Source organism: Megalopta genalis, chromosome 1 (assembly GCF_051020955.1).
Source record: "Megalopta genalis isolate 19385.01 chromosome 1, iyMegGena1_principal, whole genome shotgun sequence".
NCBI lineage: Eukaryota > Metazoa > Arthropoda > Insecta > Hymenoptera > Halictidae > Megalopta > Megalopta genalis.
In genome coordinates, this window is record NC_135013.1 from 42,362,039 (window position 1) to 42,375,827 (window position 13,789).

At 31.8% G+C, this 13,789-nt stretch overlaps 1 protein-coding gene across 10 annotated transcripts in view; it reads right to left on the reverse strand.

Annotated features, from left to right (window-relative positions):
• Tlk (Tousled-like kinase) overlaps positions 1 to 13,789 on the reverse strand; it is a 101,927-nt gene that overhangs the window by 43,400 nt on the left and 44,738 nt on the right. The window contains exon 1 of one of the 10 annotated variants that reach the window (XM_033475563.1): positions 2,167 to 2,235. The exons of the other annotated variants lie outside the window; for them this stretch is intronic. Within the exon in view, the coding sequence (XP_033331454.1) occupies positions 2,167 to 2,220 (54 nt within the window). The 5' untranslated portion in view covers positions 2,221 to 2,235. Of the gene's footprint in view, positions 1 to 2,166; positions 2,236 to 13,789 lie in introns of those variants that run through there. 10 annotated transcript variants of the gene reach the window in all.

Genomic DNA, 13,789 nt, shown 5'->3' on the forward strand with positions numbered 1-13,789 from the left:
TGCTGATTAACGTAGCTGTAAAGAGCAAATCATTGTACGAGGGATTAATCGCTTTCTTTCAATTGACTTTTCAACTGATCCTACAATGATTATAATATAAATTTGGTGACACTAGTTATTATACAAAAGATCGATAAAAATAGCGTTAAGAACATGCTCGATCCTTTTTCAATTGCTGACAAACTTGTTCACCAAGATGACTTTAACACTAAAATTAACGAACTGGTCAAAATACAATAATTTCTCCCTAATTCATGCTCAGATTGTGGACAAAAATGGACAATTTGAGAAGAAGAGATACGATTATGCGAGCCTTGCGTCTCGTTTTTATAGTTGTTGACAATCGGTAACTATAAAAATGAGCCGCAAAGCTCGAATAATCGTATCTCCTCTTCCCAAATTGTCCATGTTTGTGCACAATCTGAGCGCGAATTAGGGAGAATTTGGTTTCCGATTTCTTCTTCCACAATTATTTACATTATAGAGGCCTTTCAATAACAAATTGTTCGATAACCTTGTTTAGTAAATAATTTTTTATACTAACAACTGTAATGAATAATTGCACGAAATTTGAGTAAATCCAAACGCGTCATTGTTACATATTCATTGGACGAAATCAGCCTGTAAATCCATTGTTCGATTGTCGTTGAAACGATGTGGTACGGAAATACGACGTGTCTGACGATAAATCGGATTGGCTTCATGGTAGCGAAAAAACTTGCAAACACGGAATAAAAACATATGAATCGCACTCAAGAGGCAAATATTAAGCTCGTCGCAGCAAAATGAAAGAATGAATTCTTTACATATTATTTGTGACGCAGCATTCACACGACTTACTCGGTTCATCGTTTTTTCTCGTGAGAAATACGCGGGAAAGGGGGATTCCGTGTCGCCAAATGCTTTCCACGCTACATTCGCGATTCTTTTGTAGCATCACATTCCTCGGTCGACTAGAATATAATACCAACATAGCATTACGGAGGGTAAAGTACCCAAATTCCGACCCCGCAAAGCGCTTCTTATCACTTGCGAAAGAGTAAATTAACTTTCTTACACGAAAAGATTCATCGAATTGCCTTGGAAGCTACATTATGAAGATCTTGTGATCCAGACTTTTTGAAGGCGCATCAAATACGATTGAAATAACGTATGACAAAGTTGCCCAATATGAGAATCACTCCTAAATATCGACACTTTTTCTAAATATCTTAAAAATAGTAAGTGTACAGGGTTCCCCGGAAAGAATCATCCGATTTCAAAAATTTATATTTTAAAAAATTACACACAGAAAATTATAATTCAAACACGAATATTTTTGTGAAGATTTTTGTAAGAAAATATGCTTGAATAATTAGATGTATCCAGTAAATTACCCACAAACGCGTTTTGGCAATCGCAACAAATGCAAAATAAAGAATTTAAAATCTGACATTTTGACGAGTCTGGTAGTCTAGTGTTAATATTATATACAGGGTGTTCCACTAAAAATATTGAAAGGTCATGTGGAGGTCGTGGTACTACAGGTCATGGGATTTGTCTTGATCGATGACCTTAAAATCACGAAAAATATGACCTTTAGAACAAAATTATTTCCACCACAACATGTGTCCCTTCGATTTGTTTCTTTGGCATTTTTCTGTTTCTGTAACATTTTTAGTGGAACGCCATACACAAAACATTTATCTCTATAATCTGTAAAAGTTAGGAAAATTAAACAATTTAAAATTGCGGTTCTTTTTAGTTCGATCTGTAAGTAAAAAACACTGTATTTGCGTTAATTGTTAGAACATTGGGATGTGATTTTAGAAACTTGCTTTTAGACACATCACAGGCTAGCGACGAAAGTGACACGATTCAAAAGAGCATGCTTTCCAGGAGAAACTGTTTTTGCACATGATTAGACATATTCGCAGTGAGAATGAAGACGTGACTAATGATAGTGACAACACTTATTTATGGGATCATTAAATAGCTGAAATATATCTGCTCACGCATATGATAATAGTTTTGCTCTTAAATTATCTACGACGAACGAATCTGCTCGGAAAGTTATCTGGACGACGTAATATTTTGAATTTCGAGGTTTTAAAGAATCCTTATTTGAGAGAAAAAAATTATGTACAAACATGAAAGTCTAAAAATCGAGTTTGAGCCATAAATTACCGTTTTCCAGACCACTGTGCACTTGGGGGATGCCCCTTGGAACCAATCAAGCATTGAACAAGCTCGACGACCGAGTAAAGAAGTGATTATCGATTAAACTTAAAGATATATCAATGGTATAGATAAGTAGACTGCAGACTTTTATGCAAAATAAAAGTTGTCTGTATCAATTGTACAGAACAGGAGTTAAACAAAAATGTGCTTTTTCTTTCGATAGTGTCAATAAATTAAAAATACCATAACCAGATTCTTAAATTCTTTTGATAAGAGACTGGTAATCGATATCGACAAGTCACGTTTTTTTTTCTTACCTCTGACTGACGTCTGTTATTATTACCAATGCTAGGGCGTGCATTTCTATGTAAAATCATGGTCGACAAATTTGCACAGTTTCAAAAAAACTTGGAATTTTCTGGTTGCCGAACTTTCCTTGTAAGCAGCGAAGCTGTTTACGTCACATTCCTCTGTACATTCCTCACTTCTTCTGCAGAGAGTTATCACATGACCATGACGCATGTTAAATTTATATTATGAACACTTCTTAACACGTATCGTGCCGCGTGTACCACCGATGGTACATGCTTACATGTTTATTTAATACGCTAAGAAAATAGTTTATAACAAATCTAGATCTGAAGGATTAATTTTCACCACAAGAATAGGTGAGAATAAGTTTGTTTCTTTGTTATATACATATATACAGGGGCCCATAAAAGGCTTCTTAAACGTAATAACTTGTTAAAAACTCAATTAAATGACGAATTTTTTTTAAATGATAGAGGAACTAGTCTACTAGATGATGATTAAAATGCCTTTTTTAAATTTTGTTATTACTTGGGATGATAAAAAAAAAGAAACTCTCGTTTTTAACTTTTTTCACCTGCGCCTATAACAAAAGTTTAAGAAATGCCTTCCGTAGATCTCGACAATTTATATATGTGCTGAAAATTTGATCGAAATCGATTAACTCAGTGTCGAACTACAGGCGTTGAAAGATTTGACAAATTTCAGATTTCTTCGAGTTTTTTTTTATCAAAATTGTGATAAAACTACGATTTCTTCCATCTTTAATTTGTTATAACTTATAACAACATCAACTAATATCGATAAAATTTTTATCATGCATTAAGTTACCGAGATCTACGAGAGGTATTTTTTAAATTTTCGATATAGGCTCAGATAAAAAAGTTAAAAAACGAGAGCATTTAATTTTTTATTGTCATTCCAAGTAGTAGCAAAATTAAAAAAAAAGCATTTTGGTTATCGTCTAGTAGACTAGTCCCGCTATCATCTAAAAAAAATTCAAATCACTTAGGCCAGTTTTAAAAAAGTTACGAATAATATATCACGTTTTAGTAAAATATCAAATGGCCAGTGCGAAGAATCGAGTAAAATCGGTTCGGCGCCGAACGTAAACAAAACTGCAAGAATCGGACGTAACTAAAATATAATCCTAATCGTCGGTGATGGTTATCCATAACCAACATGCAGTTCTGGTTAACCGTAATGGTCATTCAGAACGAAAAATTGTTTTCAATGAAAATTTGAAAATCGAGTTCGGGTCATAAATGATCCATTTCCAGACCACCGTACCTCGGTTTCGAATTCAGGGTGACGAATGCACGCAGAATAAGGAAGATGCTCGGAGCTCTCGGAAGCTGTGTTTCAAGTAGTATCCGCCAGGAGCAAATAGTGTCATCGCAAGAGCAACGATAACAGAGGTAAGAGGGAGAGAAGAGAAGAGAAGAGAAGAGAAGAGAAGAGAAGAGAAGAGAAGAGAAGAGAAGAGAAGAGAAGAGAAGAGAAGAGAAGAGAAGAGAAGAGAAGAGAAGAGAAGAGAAAAGAGTGAGAAGAGAAGAGAAGAGAAGAGAAGAGAAGAGAAGAGAAGAGAAGAGAAGAGAAAAGAGTGAGAAGAGAAGAGAGAGAAGAGAGAAAGAGGAGAGAAGAGAAGAGAGAGAGAGAGAAAGAGAAGAGAGAGAGAGAGAAGAGAGAGAGAGAAAGAGAAGAGAGAGAGAGAAAGAGAAGAGAGAGAGAGAGAAGAGAAGAGAGAGAGAGAGAAAGAGAAGAGAGAGAGAAAGAGAAGAGAGAGAGAGAAAAGAGAGAGTGAAGAGAGAAAGAAAAGAGAAGAGAGAGTGAAGAGAGAAAGAGAAGAAAAGAGAGAGAGAAGAGGAGAGAAGAGAAGAGAGAGAGAGAGAGAGAGAGATTAGCGGTGAGAACCGAACGTGAATGCGAACGGCTCGGCGTCGAGTCTTATGTATAAATAGAAGACACGTCGACCGACCCGTCTGTTCCTTTATCGGTGTTATGTTATTGCATGCACGCCACTCGACTGCTTTCGCGATAGAGGATGGTTTTCGTATCGATTCGCGTCTCGCGTCCCGTCGCGTCGCGGTTTTCTGCGTTACCGACGATGTCCTCGCAAACTCTTTCACACCAGGCCACCGATCGCACCACGGAAATTCAGCGGCCGGAGTCGTTCTCGCCCAGTATTCCGAAGGTTGGCCGGGTTGTCCCTCTACGGACGGTTCAGTTTGTTTATGGAACTCGGACCACTTAACCCTTCTACAGTCACGAACGGAAAGATAAGACGCCCATTAACCCTCCGCAGTCGGAGCCATTTTAACTCGAAATCTAAAATAGTTTTTCTGACCTGTAGTATTTACCACCTTATATAACTAGACTGCGGATCTTTATGCAGAATGAAAAGTTCTTTTTATCAATTCCAATAAACAAGAGCCAAACAGGAGCTTCTTTCTTTTTCTTTGATCATTTTAGTAAGTCGAAGATAATACATAAACAGTATTAAATTTTTGAAACATTTCTGGTGTTCTAAATTTCGTCTACTAGTTTTTACAATAAATATGTAACATCCACAGTCCATATATATATAACCTAGTGCGTTTTATACATATAAAATTGAATTTTGTGACTCGTGTGCAGCAGTTACACTTTTAACAATTTTTTTTATAGATATAAAAGAATTTAATACTGTTAACATTATTTCGAAATATAATAAAAATATGATATAACGATTTTTAATGGCGTCTTAGAGTCGCCACTCGAGTGTATATGGTTAGTTCGGAAATTTTTATTTAATATATAACGCTAATGGGATTGTTTTTAGTCGAGCGACCTAATGTCGTCATTCGATACGATTTTATTTTGAAAATGGTACAAATTTAATACAATTTGTAAACTGTGGTATTTTATGCAAAATAAAAATTGATCGCATCAATTGCAAGATATATGCAGAAACTAAACAGCAAGTTCATTATTTCTTTAATCGTTTTAATAGATAGAAAATAATAGAATGATGTTTCTAAATTCCTTTAATCCTTTTACTATTTTAAATTACAACCTATTCAATTTTGCCATAAATGCGTAAAATCTGCAGTCTAATAATTACCGGATAAAATTATGAGACATGCATGAATGAAATGGAATTTGCAACATGAATTTACTAGTTTAGTCAAAATGAACCTGTAAGTGTAGTTCGAAGTTTAATCAAATTACTTTGATTTAATGAGAATTTTTGGGGTTGATTTATGATACTAAATGTATTCATTAACATTAAACCTAACTAGCTCAAAACGTGAATTATTAACAACATGGTAATTCAACGTGTAAAAAGAATTCTAAGAAAGGGATATCATTATGTTTGGCTGAAGCAAACGGGTAAAAGAATACCGGGTAGAAATTATTAATTTTGCAAGGAAATACCTTTAAAGTGGAATGTTGCATCATGTGTTAGACGTAGGACATAAAAGTCGATAACATATACATCGTCCAATACGTTATATGATTTTGAATTACTTTTCATTCTTTAAGAATGATAAATTGTATTGGCCTGTCGTGTCTGACCATGGACATACTAATTCTACTTCCTGTAAATGCTATTTTCCTCGGAAGCATGTTATTCTTTTATTTGACTGATTTCTGCATGTATTTCGGGGACACTTTATACGTACAGTAGACAAAGAAAGTATTCATACACCATTTAAAACGGAATAACTTTTTTATAATTAGGCCAAGCGATCTAAATTTTTTTGGGATCTTAGAGGAATTAGTTTACTAGACAGCGGTTAAAAATTGTTTGGTTGACGTGTTAAAAGCATTAAAAAATGTTGTCTTTTCAACTTTTTTATGTAAGCCCGTAAAGAAAATTAAAAAAATGCATTTTATAGATGTCGGTGACTTTATATGCATACCGAAAATTTCATCGAAATTTCTCTACCAACTGTACAAGCTAATAGCGTGAATTCTCATCTCCGAATAATTTATCTTTCATTGTATTTATGCAGCCGGAAAATTTGTCTCCTTTTTCGAAATAAAATAACAGTGCGCGTAAATTATGCAGTATTCGAATATTTTTGTTACTTACTGTACACATTCAACCCTCAAACAACGCGACAGTCCGGTAACACGTTTCCGATCTAACACAAAAATTGTGATTGACTTCTTATAACACGGTTTCCATGTAGCATCGGCTTCATAAATTTGAACAACCCTCATACAAAATAAATGTTTCTATGACAGTGTTTCTGTCGACACAGGTCTCGCTTAACATGGTTTCGATACGACACGGAACAAATTAACCGCATTACAGGAGGGTTCACTGTATACATATTGTATGTATAGAATGCCACAGAATTGTATGTCGGGACCGACATAACGTGATACTACACCCTCGGTTTGCTGGGTGTTGACATACAGTCACTGTAGAAAGTATTCGTACAGTGTTTCGGATTTCGATATTCGAACTGTCATAATTTCGTAAAAAACAGTGTCGTATAGGAATAAATCTGAACTCATTTTCATTCATCGATCAGTCTTTCCTACGATGCTTTTACGACACATAGAAAACTGAAAGACATAGGTTTACTCGGAAATATTACAAATTGAAACTTCTCCAAAACCGTGGCAAAACTTTCTTCACGAATAAATCAACCACGGGTCTGAAGATAGAAGCTTTCTCTTTACAATGACCTATAAAAAATTGATGTACGAGTGCTTTTAGGCGTTTTATGAAAGAAAAACGAAGAACAGGTTCGGTCGTGTAAAGTCTTCGTAAACCTTGTAGACAGTTCATCTTCCATTCGAAGTTCAATAGAATGACAAAAAAAAAACGTACATCAAGATTTAGGGAGCCATTGTAAATGGAAGTTTCAATTTTGAAACCTGTGTTAGGATCAGCCGTGAAGAAACATTGTCTTTAATCTTTTTATCCTTCTAACCAATTGCGATCTAAAAAAATTGTTGCATACTGATTCTCTAAAAAACTAGACAGTCTAATATTCCAAAAAAATTCAAGTTATCTGTATCAATTTTTAAAAAGTTACATATCCCATTTGAAAAATTGTTAACATACGTTCCGATGCGAGTGTAAACGTATTTTTGTGAATAAAATTAACCCCTTCACTGATAAAAATTGATCGTCTTATATTAAATATTTTAATTTAATATGTATGTACATACTTATTTATAAAATAATACAAATTTTCTTACAAATAATTAATCTACATTAATCTTCTATAATTATTGACGACATGTCAATGAATTTTTCAATTTAATACCAATTTTATTACAAATCATTATACACAAGTGAATTTAATTAGCAGAAAATGGAATTTCATTTAAATGTGAATAGAAGGGCTGGGGATGAGTAAATTTGATTTGCAAAATGGTGAATACGAACTAAGAAAAGATCAATTTTGAATGTAAAACTTATAGAAGTCAATTTCTGAATCCGGGAGACTATAGATGAAGAAAGAAATTTTACGATTTCTAATTTTACCGATTTTTCAATTAGTTATTCATAAAACTGCAACGACACCGTCTACTAATATAAAGATAAGAAATAGACTATTATTAATTTTTAATATATTTATTTAAAAAATGTTGCAACACTTTATAGAAATTTCGCACTTTGTATTATATTACTAATCTACTCATTGTATTATGTTTTCTCACATTTTCTTCGAATATATAGTGTTTCTGATGTTGTTATTAACAAATACGTTTCATTTAATGATAAAAAAATCGATATTACTCACGAAATGAACATTATCATAAAAATATCCTAAGGTTTTCTTAAAAAGGCATAGTGGCTATATGGAATTTTAAGGGAGTTGTGTTATTGTAGGTCGACGAAACTTTCAGTCCAACCTTCTAAGTGCAAAATAATCAATAATGCGAAACTCACATCCACGTCTGTTACGAATCTTGTACCAGTGAGACAGAAATGGTGTTAATGTGTGTTATAGCGTGTCTCTTGTACACGATTTGCCTGTATCCTGATCTCTAATCAAGGTAATCCAGTTAACGTAATATATTTATAATTAGATACAGTTTGATTATAGGGAATCAAATTATTCCGACAAAGCGAAAGATAGTTATCGTTTTAATTAAACTCTATCTAGTGTATCGAAAATAAATGTGCTTTGCAGACTCAATGCGTAACATCTAATACATTTGATTGAAACAGTGATTATTTGTGATCTTATGCAAAATCAAAATTATCATATTGGATTGTGAGAAACAGAAGATAAATATAAATGCATTTTTTAAAATAATATCAATAAATAAGAAAGTAGTAGAAACATTCTTAAATTATTCTGGCGTCTTCATTGTTTCAATATAATATAATATAATATAATATAATATAATATAATATAATATAATATAATATAATATAATATAATATAATATAATATAATATAATATAATATAATATAATATAATATAATATAATATAATATAATAATATAAGCGTATAAAAACCACAGTTTAGTAATTATTATATAATTTTCTATAGCAATAACAAGATTTGCATTTATTCAAACTTCGTACGATTTCTATTATAATATATGTTATTATTATATCATATTATTTACGCTATTATGTTGTGTGTTAATAATATGTGTTGTAATATATTTCTGTAAACTACAAACGAAAAAATTTGAAACCGGTCTTTTTGGCTCGTTTGGTAGATCTAGTATTTTTTTATATTATTATTTAATATAATTATTAAATAGTTATTTATTTCTTATTGTTTCTTATTGGTTTATTATTATTATCGTTAGCTCTGTATAAATGTTTAATGTAACACGACTTTCTTCAGGAGTTATATGTGCGTACGTTAGCTTACATTTTATAATAAAATTATTTTGCGTACGTGAAAATCTTATTTGCAGCGAAAGCATTACTGTCTCGAACTCTCTGCAGCTCAGTGCGATTTCAAGTCACACGCTGATTTATCAATATTTTTTTAATCTGATTTTATTTTTAGCTACAATGTGTGAACGTATCTCGTTCTGTTGTCTCTTCTTCGTAATCAAAGAGATTATGCACGGGTTATGCATTATTTAACCCTTGCTTCATTCGTCAGAGTAAATTCAATATTCTTTTAAATTGTACGTTTGTTGTTAGTTTATATATGGAGATTGATATCTTTGTAATTTCGATTTTAGATTTTTTTTAGTTAAATTAAATGTTCTTTACCCTCATACTGTGTTCACAGAAACTTACACCAACGAAGCTTATTAGTTATTTAGTCAGATGGATCCGACTAAAAAGCTACGTGCATATTATTGGACACTGCACTGTAATAGTATGTATGTTTTTAAGCATATGATATGAAAGTATATGTATAATAAGTGATATGAAAATATGAAAAAAACTTTGAACTTATTAATGAAAAATAAATGAAATCAATAAATTTGATTCGAATAACAAGGTAATTAAAATTATTACAAAAGTCAAATGGACTCCAAACACCATAGAAGGACTGACACCATTTTAACAGATTAGTACGGATGAGTATTATATTGAAAACTAACTATTGAAAATTAATCGATTAACTAAAACAAACTAAAAACTTGTTCCTCTTCTTCTGTCTGGTAGGCTGAAAACAATGTCTTTTAATCTTTTTACTGTCTTGTGTTTTACCATTTTTTTACCATTTTTGCATAGATTCATAAAATACGCAGTCTAATGACATACGATAAATTTTTTATTTGATATTAGACTGCATATTTTATGCATTTATGACAAAAATTGCTAAAAAAAAAATGCAGAACAATGGAAACATTTAAAGGATTTCAAGGCTTTCGTATCAATCTGAACTTACTAAATTATTAAGAGGAGAAGTATATTTGTATTTAGCTGCTCTTCCTTGCGATTAATGCAGACAAGTTTTTTCTTCCATACATATCTGTTGTCCATTTATCATTCGAGCGCACTTTTCGTCAGGTTTAGAAAGTTAAAAACATCGAGTAAGTATTATATTTTTACACGGCACTCTTTTACATGATTTCGATTTAACACAGTTTTGACAAATAAATTCAATCTCCTTTTTACACGTTTCCATTCGATTTATCACGGTTAAAAAATAGCGAATAAATTTACGTTGTTTTCATCGCTATCACTGCTCACAATTTGTAATTTCTGAATTTACAATCATTTTTGATTTACATATATTACTTTTACTTTAACATTAACCATACCGCGACGCCGGTCAAATCTTATTCTACAATTATTGAAATTATAAATTATTCATCCCAATATATATTAATATAAAAATTGGAAAAAGTCTAAATAAATTCAATACTGTAATTTGTATAAGGCAACACGGACGAGTCACTTTTAACGTCTGGTACAGTCAATGTAAAGAACTGAATTATCCTTTGTTTTTATAAAATGAACTGTGCACGAATACACGTGCAAATCAAATTTGGTTTTTTATAAAGATCCTTAATAAAGTTTTTCATATGAAACCTCTTATTTTGACTATATTTTACAGGTTTTAAGGATGTGGAATTAATCCCCTATTGTACACGATGTATTTTTTACACGGCTTTTTCTGGCATGTATCTACTGTATAAAAACAATGGGGGGGGGGGGGGGAGGGGTACACATCCGTGATTGTAAAGTGAAATAACATACGTCACATGTTCCTATTTCGGAGGCATGACCGTTTAAAGTATTAAATATCAATTTGTTATCGTTACCGAGCGCGAAGCGCAGTATAAATGGTATGTCTTATCTGAGTTTACATAATTTTTCCAACTGTTTCAATTGGCGTAACGATAAATCAGTATATTCAACAGAGTATACGAGGGTGCAAGATTACTTCAGGCAAAACAGCGTTAGCCCAATGGACTTATGTTGTTTTGCTTGGCCATGCCCGTTGACCATACTGTAAACTTTCCGATATAAATACGCGATGCCACTAATTGCCAGTTTATGCCATTGTTACTACGAGTTCAGTTCGAAACGTATCTAATCGCGCAATAATCGTTAAAAACGAATTTTATAGGCTCTTGCTAATTAATGCGTGAATCTATATACGCTATAATATTAGTAGACTGTGGATTTTATGCATTTGTAGCAAAAATAAGTAACTGAAATAAAAAAATTGTGAAGACATAAGAAGAATTTAATAATAATATTAAACTATTTTCAGCTAATAAATATTATTAAAAGGTACAATTTATTTGTGTATAATTTCTATTTCTTGGAATCGTCGAAGAACTTTTTTATTCTGCATAAAGATTAAGTCATGTACACCCCGCTCCAAAAGCATTAGGTTTTTCATTCGGTTTAGGTAATGTTTTATGTTTAGTATTAAGTTTTATGGCATCGTATTCTCGAAAGTGCGCATTAAGTTAGAAGTGTCTGTCGCTTATGCAATTGGTTTACCAATTTATTGCATTTTGTTCGGTGAAAACGTATGCCGAGTTCATTTCGTACGACATGTTTTCGAAATATAGACCGTTTATTTTGAAAGTTGTTATTTTGAAAATGGTGTTTTTAAAAAAAGATGAGATATCACATAATTTGTGATATATTTAATGTAACCTTTTTATTTATAACTAGTTAAAATTTAATATCTTAAAAAGTGCCAACGTTTTATTCAATTTAAAATTGGCCAATAAAAGAAATTGCGTAGCGATCGATTATGAAAGTGGTGTAAGTCAAATTTCCATAGACACAGGTGGCGGGGTCACGTAAAAAGAATTTCTTATACACACCACCTGATTATTATGATGTTATAATACAATGTAAAAAAATAATAAATTTATTTTACACGAAATGAAACGAGAGAATTTCGTTTCAACAAAATATCTACAAAATGCAATTCAAAAACGAGCAAGAAAAAATATTAACGGAGAAAAGGTAAACTGGCTGAAAATATGTTGAATGAAACTATAGCAAAAGTGCACCGTATACTATTTCATATAAAACATCGATGGAGGACAGAGAATTTGAGACGTTAGATTTATCATCTACATGTCGCGGAATATCGCCAAAATTTGAAAGAATCGTCCTGGTGCCTTTGTGCATAATGAATATTTCAAAACACTGTCACGTAAAGAACATAAGTATAAATAATAGCAATATTTTATGTTAAGTTTAACAATATATAAATATAATTAACGTTCAAAATAAAAAATGCTACTCCTATGTTATTTCTTGTTATTATTTGTAAACATAATTGGATTAATACAAGATATATTGTAAGTGATATTTAATTTTTCATAATTGAGATTAAATGATTTTTACAATTGACTAATTAGGAAAATGGTGTAAGTTAATTTACAGTCCGTAAATATATATTAATTTAGTTAAATTCGCCTAAAAGAAATTTATATAATCAAATTACATACTGATAAATTAGTAGAAACATCGCCAGACTTGACATAATTAATTTATATTTTTAAATTGACTAATCTGCTAATCTATAATTTTCTCGGAACAACAAAAAATGAACTACATCATGTATGCAACCAAATAGAATGTGAAACAATAGACAAACTGATAAAACGGATGCCGAAGTTAGTCCAGGAATTAATTAAAAAATGCGGCAGAAAAAAGTTTAATTTTCTTTTATAAAATTGACGTTATTTTTATCATAATATAAAAAAGATATAGATATATGTATTTGTTCCAGTTTAATACAGTTAACTTTGAAATACATTGAAAAAGTTATAACAATTTCCTATTAGTTTCTCATATTTATTTAATTTTCTGTGACTGTCCTAATACTTTTGCAGGGCAGTGTACACACACACATATATATATATATATATATATATATATAAAACACTATTTCTTACAATAGAGATATGTTTCTCGTTAACTCCTCCGTGTAGCATATTAATTCAATCGAAATTCTTAGGTATATGATTCATGATTTTGAATACGAGTAAATCTTAGGGTTAGACTTTTTTGTAATTTTATTTTGACAAGAAAAATTTGCTTCGATGTATGTATATCCTTTCCTACGAGCGGTATTCAGTAACTAGATGAGAGGATTAGGCCACCCAAGTGGATTTGTCCTTCATCATTATCGGCATTGCATAACCGGATGTATGCTCTAGCGAAAGTTTAATAAATTAAATAGTAGTCCAAGGAAAAATAGCCTGGTTCAAGCGTGACGACAAATTGAACGAAAACAAAATCGATGGGGCTTCGTAGTAGAAGCCGAATGAAATGTCTTTGTCAGTGTTACATTCATTAATGATGAACGACATTCGGCTCGACCTTCAAGTTCCAGCGCAAGTGAATCACACGCTGCATCAATCCTCTACAGAACAATGTTAATTTTAAGAAAATTGATTGT